We start from the raw sequence: 15,132 nt of genomic DNA on the forward strand, positions 1-15,132 counted from the left end.
TCCCTCTTCTCCCTCTCCCTCTTCTCCCTCTCCCTCTTCTCCCTCTCCCTCTCCTCCCTCTCCCTCTTCTCCCTTTCCCTCTTCTCCCTCTCCCTCTTCTCCCTCTCCCTCTCCGTCTTCTCCCTCTCCCTCTCCCTCTTCTCCCCCTTCTCCCTCTTCTCCCTCTCCCTCTTCTCCCTTTCCCTCTTCTCCCTCTCCCTCTTCTCCCTCTTCTCCCTTTCCCTCTTCTCCCTCTCCCTCTTCTCCCTCTCCCTCTTCTCCCTCTCCTTCCTTAAAAAACCTTATTTTAACCGTAGAACATGACGATCGTACAGAGGCCATATGTTTCAGTCCACCAGACATACACAGAATCAAACAGTGATAACATCACAAATATGTACCATGTACAATATATCAGCCTTTATGTTGGCCTTCACATAGGCCTTCACATAGGTCTTCACATCTGTATCCGACAATATGGATTGTAAACAAGATAAATCAGTCGATTAAAGGACAATATTCTAATCTATTGTATTAAATCATCAGCAAAATAATCGGGTGTGTGCAAGGTGTGAGCTAGCAAGAGGTTGAAACTGCAAATGTATGGAACATTTACAAAATATCTCCAGATTTACTGCAAAGCAGTGTTTTTTTTTCAACATTATTTTCTGCGCCAGGGGTGTTATAAAATTGTTATTTTCAGATGAAATTTTAATTTTATTTTGTTGTCAACAACTAGTGAATAGTAATCAAATGTGGAAAAAATGGACAGTTTATAGAACATGTATGGATGTGGACCCAGAACTACCCAGTAAAACATATTTTACCATATTCTGTTAAATGTACAGCTTTTAGAAATACCTTTGTATTTCATGATATCTGACCTCTTTTGTGTACATTATATTTTTAATTTTGTGTGGACTACATTACAGGTTTGTGACGTGATAGATTCTCCAGAGCAGAGCCTACCTTCTGCAGTAGCTGGGAACCAGAGTACTTGGCTGAGATGGACTTGATCTCTCCCCCGAACGCTGAGGCCCACAACTTCACCCTGTACGGAGAACACAGACAGGAGAGCACACTGGTCAGGAATGGACGCACACACACACACGCACGTGCACGCGCACACACAGCTACAGTGTATTTAAGCTACTGTGAATCATCTTGCTCTTCATGGTCTTTGGTGTTTACAGGCCAGGTCTCTTTGTGCAGGCACTGCAGTTTCTTTATAAACATACACTTTGCCACAAATGTATTTGTGAAATGCTCAACACAACAAGATAAATGTTGATTGATCAATACTGACTTGTCTGAAGGTACTAGAAATAATAAAACCACTGAATATTTGTTATCAATCCAATATGATCTAATTCACAGAGGGGCAGCGGGTAGTCTGGTGGGTAAGAGCGTTGGGCCAGTAACCGAATGGTCAAATCCCTGAGTCAACTAGGTGACAAATCTGTCAATGTACCCTTGAGCAAGGCACCTAACCCTAATTGCTCCTTTAAGTTGCTCTGGATAAAAGCTTCTACTAAATGTAGACAGAGGAAAGCACCAGGTGAGAACACATCTGAGGAGAACAGTATGATCTGGTCTTACATGATCATTTCATGGGTTTGGTTAGATAGGCTTATTGCACACTTGACAGCATCAAGCATAAGATATGTAGTCTAGTTTTTGTAAGAATAAAAAAGCAGGTGGTATCACGAACAAAAACTGTGTTTTTAGGTTCTAAAAAACGTTTACATTCATTAATAGCTTGTCACTGTATAATACAATTTAATTTATTACATATTGACATACTGTAAACTAAAAATACTAATATATATATTGAGTGCAGAGTGCGACTTCCACTGGAGTCGCATATCATCTGAACCCCTATCTGGACCAGACCGAGCCCCGCCCTCAGTCAGTAGCCCACCATGAGCCCCGCCCTCAGTCAGTAGCCCACCGTAAGCCCCGCCCTCAGTCAGTAGCCCACCGTGAGCCCCGCCCTCAGTCAGTAGCCCACCATGAGCCCCGCGAAGTGCCTCAGTCAGTAGCCCACCGTGAGCCCCGCGAAGTGCCTCAGTCAGTAGCCCACCGTGAGCCCCGCGAAGTGCCTCAGTCAGTAGCCCACCGTGAGCCCCGCGAAGTGCCTCAGTCAGTAGCCCACCGTGAGCCCCGCGAAGTGCCTCAGTCAGTAGCCCACCGTGAGCCCCGCCCTCAGTCAGTAGCCCACCGTGAGCCCCGCGAAGTGCCTCAGTAGCCCACCGTGAGCCCCGCGAAGTGCCTCAGTCAGTAGCCCACCGTGAGCCCCGCGAAGTGCCTCAGTCAGTAGCCCACCGTGAGCCCCGCGAAGTGCCTCAGTCAGTAGCCCACCGTGAGCCCCGCGAAGTGCCTCAGTCAGTAGCCCACCGTGAGCCCCGCGAAGTGCCTCAGTCAGTAGCCCACCGTGAGCCCCGCGAAGTGCCTCAGTCAGTAGCCCACCGTGAGCCCCGCCCTCAGTCAGTAGCCCACCGTGAGCCCCGCGAAGTGCCTCAGTAGCCCACCGTGAGCCCCGCGAAGTGCCTCAGTCAGTAGCCCACCGTGAGCCCCGCGAAGTGCCTCAGTCAGTAGCCCACCGTGAGCCCCGCGAAGTGCCTCAGTCAGTAGCCCACCGTGAGCCCCGCGAAGTGCCTCAGTCAGTAGCCCACCGTGAGCCCCGCGAAGTGCCTCAGTCAGTAGCCCACCGTGAGCCCCGCGAAGTGCCTCAGTCAGTAGCCCACCGTGAGCCCCGCGAAGTGCCTCAGTCAGTAGCCCACCGTGAGCCCCGCGAAGTGCCTCAGTCAGTAGCCCACCGTGAGCCCCGCGAAGTGCCTCAGTCAGTAGCCCACCGTGAGCCCCGCGAAGTGCCTCAGTCAGTAGCCCACCGTGAGCCCCGCGAAGTGCCTCAGTCAGTAGCCCACCGTGAGCCCCGCGAAGTGCCTCAGTCAGTAGCCCACCGTAAGCCCCGCGAAGTGCCTCAGTCAGTAGCCCACCGTGAGCCCCGCGAAGTGCCTCAGTCAGTAGCCCACCGTGAGCCCCGCGAAGTGCCTCAGTCAGTAGCCCACCGTGAGCCCCGCGAAGTGCCTCAGTCAGTAGCCCACCGTAAGCCCCGCGAAGTGCCTCAGTCAGTAGCCCACCGTGAGCCCCGCGAAGTGCCTCAGTCAGTAGCCCACCGTAAGCCCGCGAAGTGCCTCAGTCAGTAGCCCACCGTGAGCCCCGCGAAGTGCCTCAGTCAGTAGCCCACCGTAAGCCCCGCGAAGTGCCTCAGTCAGTAGCCCACCGTGAGCCCCGCGAAGTGCCTCAGTCAGTAGCCCACCGTAAGCCCCGCGAAGTGCCTCAGTCAGTAGCCCACCGTAAGCCCCGCGAAGTGCCTCAGTCAGTAGCCCACCGTAAGCCCCGCGAAGTGCCTCAGTCAGTAGCCCACCGTGAGCCCCGCGAAGTGCCTCAATCAGTAGCCCACCGTGAGCCCCGTGAAGTGCCTCAGTCAGTAGCCCACCGTAAGCCCCGCGAAGTGCCTCAGTCAGTAGCCCACCGTAAGCCCCGCGAAGTGCCTCAGTCAGTAGCCCACCGTAAGCCCCGCGAAGTGCCTCAGTCAGTAGCCCACCGTGAGCCCCGCGAAGTGCCTCAGTCAGTAGCCCACCGTGAGCCCCGCGAAGTGCCTCAGTCAGTAGCCCACCGTGAGCCCCGCGAAGTGCCTCAGTCAGTAGCCCACCGTAAGCCCCGCGAAGTGCCTCAGTCAGTAGCCCACCATGAGCCCCGCGAAGTGCCTCAGTCAGTAGCCCACCGTGAGCCCCGCGAAGTGCCTCAGTCAGTAGCCCACCGTGAGCCCCGCGAAGTGCCTCAGTCAGTAGCCCACCATGAGCCCCGCGAAGTGCCTCAGTCAGTAGCCCACCGTGAGCCCCGCGAAGTGCCTCAGTCAGTAGCCCACCGTGAGCCCCGCGAAGTGCCTCAGTCAGTAGCCCACCGTGAGCCCCGCGAAGTGCCTCAGTCAGTAGCCCACCGTGAGCCCCGCGAAGTGCCTCAGTCAGTAGCCCACCGTGAGCCCCGCCCTCAGTCAGTAGCCCACCGTGAGCCCCACGAAGTGCCTCAGTAGCCCACCGTGAGCCCCGCGAAGTGCCTCAGTCAGTAGCCCACCGTGAGCCCCGCGAAGTGCCTCAGTCAGTAGCCCACCGTGAGCCCCGCGAAGTGCCTCAGTCAGTAGCCCACCGTGAGCCCCGCGAAGTGCCTCAGTCAGTAGCCCACCGTGAGCCCCGCGAAGTGCCTCAGTCAGTAGCCCACCGTGAGCCCCGCTGAAGTGCCTCAGTCAGTAGCCCACCGTGAGCCCCGCCCTCAGTCAGTAGCCCACCGTGAGCCCCGCGAAGTGCCTCAGTAGCCCACCGTGAGCCCCGCGAAGTGCCTCAGTCAGTAGCCCACCGTGAGCCCCGCGAAGTGCCTCAGTCAGTAGCCCACCGTGAGCCCCGCGAAGTGCCTCAGTCAGTAGCCCACCGTGAGCCCCGCGAAGTGCCTCAGTCAGTAGCCCACCGTGAGCCCCGCGAAGTGCCTCAGTCAGTAGCCCACCGTAAGCCCCGCGAAGTGCCTCAGTCAGTAGCCCACCGTGAGCCCCGCGAAGTGCCTCAGTCAGTAGCCCACCGTGAGCCCCGCGAAGTGCCTCAGTCAGTAGCCCACCGTGAGCCCCGCGAAGTGCCTCAGTCAGTAGCCCACCGTGAGCCCCGCGAAGTGCCTCAGTCAGTAGCCCACCGTGAGCCCCGCGAAGTGCCTCAGTCAGTAGCCCACCGTGAGCCCCGCGAAGTGCCTCAGTCAGTAGCCCACCGTGAGCCCCGCAAAGTGCCTCAGTCAGTAGCCCACCGTGAGCCCCGCGAAGTGCCTCAGTCAGTAGCCCACCGTAAGCCCCGCGAAGTGCCTCAGTCAGTAGCCCACCGTGAGCCCCGCGAAGTGCCTCAGTCAGTAGCCCACCGTGAGCCCCGCGAAGTGCCTCAGTCAGTAGCCCACCGTGAGCCCCGCGAAGTGCCTCAGTCAGTAGCCCACCGTGAGCCCCGCGAAGTGCCTCAGTCAGTAGCCCACCGTGAGCCCCGCGAAGTGCCTCAGTCAGTAGCCCACCGTGAGCCCCGCGAAGTGCCTCAGTCAGTAGCCCACCGTGAGCCCCGCGAAGTGCCTCAGTCAGTAGCCCACCGTGAGCCCCGCGAAGTGCCTCAGTCAGTAGCCCACCGTAAGCCCCGCGAAGTGCCTCAGTCAGTAGCCCACCGTGAGCCCCGCGAAGTGCCTCAGTCAGTAGCCCACCGTGAGCCCCGCGAAGTGCCTCAGTCAGTAGCCCACCGTGAGCCCCGCGAAGTGCCTCAGTCAGTAGCCCACCATAAGCCCCGCGAAGTGCCTCAGTCAGTAGCCCACCGTGAGCCCCGCGAAGTGCCTCAGTCAGTAGCCCACCGTAAGCCCCGCGAAGTGCCTCAGTCAGTAGCCCACCGTGAGCCCCGCGAAGTGCCTCAGTCAGTAGCCCACCGTAAGCCCCGCGAAGTGCCTCAGTCAGTAGCCCACCGTGAGCCCCGCGAAGTGCCTCAGTCAGTAGCCCACCGTAAGCCCCGCGAAGTGCCTCAGTCAGTAGCCCACCGTAAGCCCCGCGAAGTGCCTCAGTCAGTAGCCCACCGTAAGCCCCGCGAAGTGCCTCAGTCAGTAGCCCACCGTGAGCCCCGCGAAGTGCCTCAATCAGTAGCCCACCGTGAGCCCCGTGAAGTGCCTCAGTCAGTAGCCCACCGTAAGCCCCGCGAAGTGCCTCAGTCAGTAGCCCACCGTAAGCCCCGCGAAGTGCCTCAGTCAGTAGCCCACCGTAAGCCCCGCGAAGTGCCTCAGTCAGTAGCCCACCGTGAGCCCCGCGAAGTGCCTCAGTCAGTAGCCCACCGTGAGCCCCGCGAAGTGCCTCAGTCAGTAGCCCACCGTGAGCCCCGCGAAGTGCCTCAGTCAGTAGCCCACCGTAAGCCCCGCGAAGTGCCTCAGTCAGTAGCCCACCGTAAGCCCCGCGAAGTGCCTCAGTCAGTAGCCCACCGTAAGCCCCGCGAAGTGCCTCAGTCAGTAGCCCACCGTAAGCCCCGCGAAGTGCCTCAGTCAGTAGCCCACCGTAAGCCCCGCGAAGTGCCTCAGTCAGTAGCCCACCGTAAGCCCCGCGAAGTGCCTCAGTCAGTAGCCCACCGTAAGCCCCGCGAAGTGCCTCAGTCAGTAGCCCACTGTGAGCCCCGCGAAGTGCCTCAGTCAGTAGCCCACCGTAAGCCCCGCGAAGTGCCTCAGTCAGTAGCCCACCATGAGCCCCGCGAAGTGCCTCAGTCAGTAGCCCACCGTAAGCCCCGCGAAGTGCCTCAGTCAGTAGCCCACCGTGAGCCCCGCGAAGTGCCTCAGTCAGTAGCCCACCGTGAGCCCCGCGAAGTGCCTCAGTCAGTAGCCCACCGTAAGCACCGCGAAGTGCCTCAGTCAGTAGCCCACCGTAAGCACCGCAAAGTGCCTCAGTCAGTAGCCCACTGTGAGCCCTGCAAAGTGCCTCAGTAAGTAGCCCACCGTAAGCCCTGCGAAGTGCCTCAGTCAGTAGCCCACCGTAAGCATCACGAAGTGCCTCAGTCAGTAGCCCACCGTAAGCACCGTGAAGTGCCTCAGTCAGTAGCCCACCATGAGCCCTGCGAAGTGCCTCAGTCAGTAGCCCACCGTAAGCTCCGCGAAGTGCCTCAGTCAGTAGCCCACCGTAAGCCCCGCGAAGTGCCTCAGTCAGTAGCCCACCGTAAGCCCCGCGAAGTGCCTCAGTCAGTAGCCCACCGTGAGCCCCGCGAAGTGCCTCAGTCAGTAGCCCACCGTAAGCCCCGCGAAGTGCCTCAGTCAGTAGCCCACCGTGAGCCCCGCGAAGTGCCTCAGTCAGTAGCCCACCGTAAGCCCCGCGAAGTGCCTCAGTCAGTAGCCCACCGTAAGCCCCGCGAAGTGCCTCAGTCAGTAGCCCACCGTGAGCCCCGCGAAGTGCCTCAGTCAGTAGCCCACCGTGAGCCCCGTGAAGTGCCTCAGTCAGTAGCCCACCGTGAGCCCCGCGAAGTGCCTCAGTCAGTAGCCCACCGTAAGCCCCGCGAAGTGCCTCAGTCAGTAGCCCACCGTAAGCCCCGCGAAGTGCCTCAGTCAGTAGCCCACCGTAAGCCCCGCGAAGTGCCTCAGTCAGTAGCCCACCGTAAGCCCCGCGAAGTGCCTCAGTCAGTAGCCCACCGTAAGCCCCGCGAAGTGCCTCAGTCAGTAGCCCACCGTAAGCCCCGCGAAGTGCCTCAGTCAGTAGCCCACCGTAAGCCCCGCGAAGTGCCTCAGTCAGTAGCCCACTGTGAGCCCCGCGAAGTGCCTCAGTCAGTAGCCCACCGTAAGCCCCGCGAAGTGCCTCAGTCAGTAGCCCACCATGAGCCCCGCGAAGTGCCTCAGTCAGTAGCCCACCGTAAGCCCCGCGAAGTGCCTCAGTCAGTAGCCCACCGTGAGCCCCGCGAAGTGCCTCAGTCAGTAGCCCACCGTGAGCCCCGCGAAGTGCCTCAGTCAGTAGCCCACCGTAAGCACCGCGAAGTGCCTCAGTCAGTAGCCCACCGTAAGCACCGCAAAGTGCCTCAGTCAGTAGCCCACCGTGAGCCCTGCAAAGTGCCTCAGTCAGTAGCCCACCGTAAGCCCTGCGAAGTGCCTCAGTCAGTAGCCCACCGTAAGCATCACGAAGTGCCTCAGTCAGTAGCCCACCGTAAGCACCGTGAAGTGCCTCAGTCAGTAGCCCACCATGAGCCCTGCGAAGTGCCTCAGTCAGTAGCCCACCGTAAGCTCCGCGAAGTGCCTCAGTCAGTAGCCCACCGTGAGCCCCGCGAAGTGCCTCAGTCAGTAGCCCACCGTGAGCCCCGCGAAGTGCCTCAGTCAGTAGCCCACCGTGAGCCCCGCGAAGTGCCTCAGTCAGTAGCCCACCGTAAGCACCGCGAAGTGCCTCAGTCAGTAGCCCACCGTAAGCACCGCAAAGTGCCTCAGTCAGTAGCCCACCGTGAGCCCTGCAAAGTGCCTCAGTCAGTAGCCCACCGTAAGCCCTGCGAAGTGCCTCAGTCAGTAGCCCACCGTAAGCATCACGAAGTGCCTCAGTCAGTAGCCCACCGTAAGCACCGTGAAGTGCCTCAGTCAGTAGCCCACCATGAGCCCTGCGAAGTGCCTCAGTCAGTAGCCCACCGTAAGCTCCGCGAAGTGCCTCAGTCAGTAGCCCACCGTAAGCCCCGCGAAGTGCCTCAGTCAGTAGCCCACCGTGAGCCCCGCGAAGTGCCTCAGTCAGTAGCCCACCGTGAGCCCCGCGAAGTGCCTCAGTCAGTAGCCCACCGTAAGCACCGCGAAGTGCCTCAGTCAGTAGCCCACCGTAAGCACCGCAAAGTGCCTCAGTCAGTAGCCCACCGTGAGCCCTGCAAAGTGCCTCAGTCAGTAGCCCACCGTAAGCCCTGCGAAGTGCCTCAGTCAGTAGCCCACCGTAAGCATCACGAAGTGCCTCAGTCAGTAGCCCACCGTAAGCACCGTGAAGTGCCTCAGTCAGTAGCCCACCATGAGCCCTGCGAAGTGCCTCAGTCAGTAGCCCACCGTAAGCTCCGCGAAGTGCCTCAGTCAGTAGCCCACCGTAAGCCCCGCGAAGTGCCTCAGTCAGTAGCCCACCGTAAGCCCCGCGAAGTGCCTCAGTCAGTAGCCCACCGTGAGCCCCGCGAAGTGCCTCAGTCAGTAGCCCACCGTAAGCCCGCGAAGTGCCTCAGTCAGTAGCCCACCGTGAGCCCCGCGAAGTGCCTCAGTCAGTAGCCCACCGTGAGCCCCGCGAAGTGCCTCAGTCAGTAGCCCACCGTGAGCCCCGCGAAGTGCCTCAGTCAGTAGCCCACCGTGAGCCCCGCGAAGTGCCTCAGTCAGTAGCCCACCGTAAGCACCGCGAAGTGCCTCAGTCAGTAGCCCACCGTAAGCACCGCGAAGTGCCTCAGTCAGTAGCCCACCGTGAGCCCCGCGAAGTGCCTCAGTCAGTAGCCCACCGTAAGCCCCGCGAAGTGCCTCAGTCAGTAGCCCACCGTAAGCATCGCGAAGTGCCTCAGTCAGTAGCCCACCGTAAGCACCGCGAAGTGCCTCAGTCAGTAGCCCACCGTAAGCCCCGCGAAGTGCCTCAGTCAGTAGCCCACCGTAAGCACCGCGAAGTGCCTCAGTCAGTAGCCCACCGTGAGCTCCGCGAAGTGCCTCAGTCAGTAGCCCACCGTAAGCCCCGTGAAGTGCCTCAGTCAGTAGCCCACCGTAAGCCCCGCGAAGTGCCTCAGTCAGTAGCCCACCGTAAGCCCCGCGAAGTGCCTCAGTCAGTAGCCCACCGTGAGCCCCGCGAAGTGCCTCAGTCAGTAGCCCACCGTAAGCCCCGCGAAGTGCCTCAGTCAGTAGCCCACCGTGAGCCCCGCAAGTGCCTCAGTCAGTAGCCCACCGTGAGCCCCGCGAAGTGCCTCAGTAGCCCACCGTAAGCCCCGCGAAGTGCCTCAGTCAGTAGCCCACCGTGAGCCCCGCGAAGTGCCTCAGTCAGTAGCCCACCGTGAGCCCCGCGAAGTGCCTCAGTCAGTAGCCCACCGTGAGCCCCGCGAAGTGCCTCAGTCAGTAGCCCACCGTAAGCCCCGCGAAGTGCCTCAGTCAGTAGCCCACCGTAAGCCCCGCGAAGTGCCTCAGTCAGTAGCCCACCGTGAGCCCCGCGAAGTGCCTCAGTCAGTAGCCCACCGTAAGCCCCGCGAAGTGCCTCAGTCAGTAGCCCACCGTGAGCCCCGCGAAGTGCCTCAGTCAGTAGCCCACCGTAAGCCCCGCGAAGTGCCTCAGTCAGTAGCCCACCGTAAGCCCCGCGAAGTGCCTCAGTCAGTAGCCCACCGTGAGCCCCGCGAAGTGCCTCAGTCAGTAGCCCACCGTGAGCCCCGTGAAGTGCCTCAGTCAGTAGCCCACCGTGAGCCCCGCGAAGTGCCTCAGTCAGTAGCCCACCGTAAGCCCCGCGAAGTGCCTCAGTCAGTAGCCCACCGTAAGCCCCGCGAAGTGCCTCAGTCAGTAGCCCACCGTAAGCCCCGCGAAGTGCCTCAGTCAGTAGCCCACCGTAAGCCCCGCGAAGTGCCTCAGTCAGTAGCCCACCGTAAGCCCCGCGAAGTGCCTCAGTCAGTAGCCCACCGTAAGCCCCGCGAAGTGCCTCAGTCAGTAGCCCACCGTAAGCCCCGCGAAGTGCCTCAGTCAGTAGCCCACTGTGAGCCCCGCGAAGTGCCTCAGTCAGTAGCCCACCGTAAGCCCCGCGAAGTGCCTCAGTCAGTAGCCCACCATGAGCCCCGCGAAGTGCCTCAGTCAGTAGCCCACCGTAAGCCCCGCGAAGTGCCTCAGTCAGTAGCCCACCGTGAGCCCCGCGAAGTGCCTCAGTCAGTAGCCCACCGTGAGCCCCGCGAAGTGCCTCAGTCAGTAGCCCACCGTAAGCACCGCGAAGTGCCTCAGTCAGTAGCCCACCGTAAGCACCGCAAAGTGCCTCAGTCAGTAGCCCACCGTGAGCCCTGCAAAGTGCCTCAGTCAGTAGCCCACCGTAAGCCCTGCGAAGTGCCTCAGTCAGTAGCCCACCGTAAGCATCACGAAGTGCCTCAGTCAGTAGCCCACCGTAAGCACCGTGAAGTGCCTCAGTCAGTAGCCCACCATGAGCCCTGCGAAGTGCCTCAGTCAGTAGCCCACCGTAAGCTCCGCGAAGTGCCTCAGTCAGTAGCCCACCGTGAGCCCCGCGAAGTGCCTCAGTCAGTAGCCCACCGTGAGCCCCGCGAAGTGCCTCAGTCAGTAGCCCACCGTGAGCCCCGCGAAGTGCCTCAGTCAGTAGCCCACCGTAAGCACCGAAGTGCCTCAGTCAGTAGCCCACCGTAAGCACCGCAAAGTGCCTCAGTCAGTAGCCCACCGTGAGCCCTGCAAAGTGCCTCAGTCAGTAGCCCACCGTAAGCCCTGCGAAGTGCCTCAGTCAGTAGCCCACCGTAAGCATCACGAAGTGCCTCAGTCAGTAGCCCACCGTAAGCACCGTGAAGTGCCTCAGTCAGTAGCCCACCATGAGCCCTGCGAAGTGCCTCAGTCAGTAGCCCACCGTAAGCCCGCGAAGTGCCTCAGTCAGTAGCCCACCGTAAGCCCCGCGAAGTGCCTCAGTCAGTAGCCCACCGTGAGCCCCGCGAAGTGCCTCAGTCAGTAGCCCACCGTGAGCCCCGCGAAGTGCCTCAGTCAGTAGCCCACCGTAAGCACCGCGAAGTGCCTCAGTCAGTAGCCCACCGTAAGCACCGCAAAGTGCCTCAGTCAGTAGCCCACCGTGAGCCCTGCAAAGTGCCTCAGTCAGTAGCCCACCGTAAGCCCTGCGAAGTGCCTCAGTCAGTAGCCCACCGTAAGCATCACGAAGTGCCTCAGTCAGTAGCCCACCGTAAGCACCGTGAAGTGCCTCAGTCAGTAGCCCACCATGAGCCCTGCGAAGTGCCTCAGTCAGTAGCCCACCGTAAGCTCCGCGAAGTGCCTCAGTCAGTAGCCCACCGTAAGCCCCGCGAAGTGCCTCAGTCAGTAGCCCACCGTAAGCCCCGCGAAGTGCCTCAGTCAGTAGCCCACCGTGAGCCCCGCGAAGTGCCTCAGTCAGTAGCCCACCGTAAGCCCCGCGAAGTGCCTCAGTCAGTAGCCCACCGTGAGCCCCGCGAAGTGCCTCAGTCAGTAGCCCACCGTGAGCCCCGCGAAGTGCCTCAGTCAGTAGCCCACCGTGAGCCCCGCGAAGTGCCTCAGTCAGTAGCCCACCGTGAGCCCCGCGAAGTGCCTCAGTCAGTAGCCCACCGTAAGCACCGCGAAGTGCCTCAGTCAGTAGCCCACCGTAAGCACCGCGAAGTGCCTCAGTCAGTAGCCCACCGTGAGCCCCGCGAAGTGCCTCAGTCAGTAGCCCACCGTAAGCCCCGCGAAGTGCCTCAGTCAGTAGCCCACCGTAAGCATCGCGAAGTGCCTCAGTCAGTAGCCCACCGTAAGCACCGCGAAGTGCCTCAGTCAGTAGCCCACCGTAAGCCCCGCGAAGTGCCTCAGTCAGTAGCCCACCGTAAGCACCGCGAAGTGCCTCAGTCAGTAGCCCACCGTGAGCTCCGCGAAGTGCCTCAGTCAGTAGCCCACCGTAAGCCCCGTGAAGTGCCTCAGTCAGTAGCCCACCGTAAGCCCCGCGAAGTGCCTCAGTCAGTAGCCCACCGTAAGCCCCGCGAAGTGCCTCAGTCAGTAGCCCACCGTGAGCCCCGCGAAGTGCCTCAGTCAGTAGCCCACCGTAAGCCCCGCGAAGTGCCTCAGTCAGTAGCCCACCGTGAGCCCCGCAAGTGCCTCAGTCAGTAGCCCACCGTGAGCCCCGCGAAGTGCCTCAGTAGCCCACCGTAAGCCCCGCGAAGTGCCTCAGTCAGTAGCCCACCGTGAGCCCCGCGAAGTGCCTCAGTCAGTAGCCCACCGTGAGCCCCGCGAAGTGCCTCAGTCAGTAGCCCACCGTGAGCCCCGCGAAGTGCCTCAGTCAGTAGCCCACCGTAAGCCCCGCGAAGTGCCTCAGTCAGTAGCCCACCGTAAGCCCCGCGAAGTGCCTCAGTCAGTAGCCCACCGTAAGCCCCGCGAAGTGCCTCAGTCAGTAGCCCACCGTAAGCCCCGCGAAGTGCCTCAGTCAGTAGCCCACCGTAAGCCCCGCGAAGTGCCTCAGTCAGTAGCCCACCGTAAGCCCCGCGAAGTGCCTCAGTCAGTAGCCCACCGTAAGCCCCGCGAAGTGCCTCAGTCAGTAGCCCACCGTAAGCCCCGCGAAGTGCCTCAGTCAGTAGCCCACCGTAAGCCCCGCGAAGTGCCTCAGTCAGTAGCCCACCGTAAGCCCCGCGAAGTGCCTCAGTCAGTAGCCCACTGTGAGCCCTGCGAAGTGCCTCAGTCAGTAGCCCACCGTAAGCCCCGCGAAGTGCCTCAGTCAGTAGCCCACCGTGAGCCCCACGAAGTGCCTCAGTCAGTAGCCCACCGTAAGCCCCGCGAAGTGCCTCAGTCAGTAGCCCACCGTGAGCCCCGCGAAGTGCCTCAGTCAGTAGCCCACCGTGAGCCCCGCGAAGTGCCTCAGTCAGTAGCCCACCGTAAGCACCGCGAAGTGCCTCAGTCAGTAGCCCACCGTAAGCACCGCGAAGTGCCTCAGTCAGTAGCCCACCGTGAGCCCTGCAAAGTGCCTCAGTCAGTAGCCCACCGTAAGCCCTGCGAAGTGCCTCAGTCAGTAGCCCACCGTAAGCATCGCGAAGTGCCTCAGTCAGTAGCCCACCGTAAGCACCGTGAAGTGCCTCAGTCAGTAGCCCACCATGAGCCCTGCGAAGTGCCTCAGTCAGTAGCCCACCGTAAGCCCCGCGAAGTGCCTCAGTCAGTAGCCCACCGTAAGCCCCGCGAAGTGCCTCAGTCAGTAGCCCACCGTAAGCCCCGCGAAGTGCCTCAGTCAGTAGCCCACCGTGAGCCCCGCGAAGTGCCTCAGTCAGTAGCCCACCGTAAGCCCCGCGAAGTGCCTCAGTCAGTAGCCCACTGTGAGCCCCGCGAAGTGCCTCAGTCAGTAGCCCACCGTAAGCCCCGCGAAGTGCCTCAGTCAGTAGCCCACCGTGAGCCCCGCGAAGTGCCTCAGTCAGTAGCCCACCGTGAGCCCCGCGAAGTGCCTCAGTCAGTAGCCCACCGTAAGCACCGCGAAGTGCCTCAGTCAGTAGCCCACCGTAAGCACCGCGAAGTGCCTCAGTCAGTAGCCCACCGTGAGCCCCGCGAAGTGCCTCAGTCAGTAGCCCACCGTAAGCCCCGCGAAGTGCCTCAGTCAGTAGCCCACCGTAAGCATCGCGAAGTGCCTCAGTCAGTAGCCCACCGTAAGCACCGCGAAGTGCCTCAGTCAGTAGCCCACCGTAAGCCCCGCGAAGTGCCTCAGTCAGTAGCCCACCGTAAGCACCGCGAAGTGCCTCAGTCAGTAGCCCACCGTGAGCCCCGCGAAGTGCCTCAGTCAGTAGCCCACCGTAAGCCCCGCGAAGTGCCTCAGTCAGTAGCCCACCGTAAGCCCCGCGAAGTGCCTCAGTCAGTAGCCCACCGTAAGCCCCGCGAAGTGCCTCAGTCAGTAGCCCACCGTAAGCCCCGCGAAGTGCCTCAGTCAGTAGCCCACCGTGAGCCCCGCAAGTGCCTCAGTCAGTAGCCCACCGTGAGCCCTGCGAAGTGCCTCAGTAGCCCACCGTAAGCCCCGCGAAGTGCCTCAGTCAGTAGCCCACCGTGAGCCCCGCGAAGTGCCTCAGTCAGTAGCCCACCGTGAGCCCCGCGAAGTGCCTCAGTCAGTAGCCCACCGTAAGCACCGCGAAGTGCCTCAGTCAGTAGCCCTCCGTAAGCCCCGCGAAGTGCCTCAGTCAGTAGCCCACCGTAAGCACCGCGAAGTGCCTCAGTCAGTAGCCCACCGTGAGCCCCGCGAAGTGCCTCAGTCAGTAGCCCACCGTAAGCCTACCAAATAAACTTTGTTGCTGAGGTTGGAAATACACAGCTATGAAATATATTCACCCATTATTACACATAATAACAATACAATTTGATCAACTAAAAATAAAAAAAGTATTTTATAGGCTGCTATTTGTATTGTGAAAGTGACCGTTATTGACAGCTTTGTGACAGTTTGACATTGATTTCTGTAGGATACTCACACGGAGAGAGGGATGCTGCCTTGGTGCGACCCGACCACACCGACAACCCTCGTGCCAAGACATATCCACACTAGGAGCAGACACACACTCCACACACGAGAACACATCGAGTTCAGATCCCCCGGCATCTTCACACTCCTCCCTCAGTGCCCACTAGGAGTTGGGGCTTTCAGCTACGTCTCTGTGTGCGTTTCTGTGCGCTGCGTCTCCCGGAGAGCCAAGTAGCAAAAATCTTTAACCCAAATTACTGGTCCAATCAATGTTTTAATAAATCATGGTAAATGTTTTAATTCAGTGTGTCCATTCTCTCCGATGTGACAAGGCGGACACGGCGCGACAGTGTTTTTGTCGGAGTCGGTCTTTTCTGGGTTTGCTGCTGTGTGATGTCCTGAGCGCAGCGATTTCTCTCCTGCCGACTGAACAGGCAGTAACGGCTCTGCTGCGCGAGTCGACTCCCGCTGTAAGCAAA

The 15,132-nt window shown here is 60.5% G+C and overlaps 1 protein-coding gene across 1 annotated transcript in view; it reads right to left on the reverse strand.

Annotated features, from left to right (window-relative positions):
* cacna2d3a (calcium channel, voltage-dependent, alpha 2/delta subunit 3a) overlaps positions 1–15,132 on the reverse strand; it is a 418,957-nt gene extending 403,825 nt beyond the window's left edge. Inside the window, exons 1-2 of the mRNA XM_052481816.1 lie at positions 14,664–15,132; positions 949–1,030 (exon numbers count right to left, since the gene is read on the reverse strand). Of these exons, the coding sequence (XP_052337776.1) occupies positions 949–1,030; positions 14,664–14,791 (210 nt within the window). The 5' untranslated portion in view covers positions 14,792–15,132. The remainder of the gene's footprint in view (positions 1–948; positions 1,031–14,663) is intronic.

The sequence above is a fragment of the Oncorhynchus keta genome, chromosome 27, assembly GCF_023373465.1.
Source record: "Oncorhynchus keta strain PuntledgeMale-10-30-2019 chromosome 27, Oket_V2, whole genome shotgun sequence".
In the NCBI taxonomy this organism is placed as follows: Eukaryota; Metazoa; Chordata; class Actinopteri; order Salmoniformes; family Salmonidae; genus Oncorhynchus; species Oncorhynchus keta.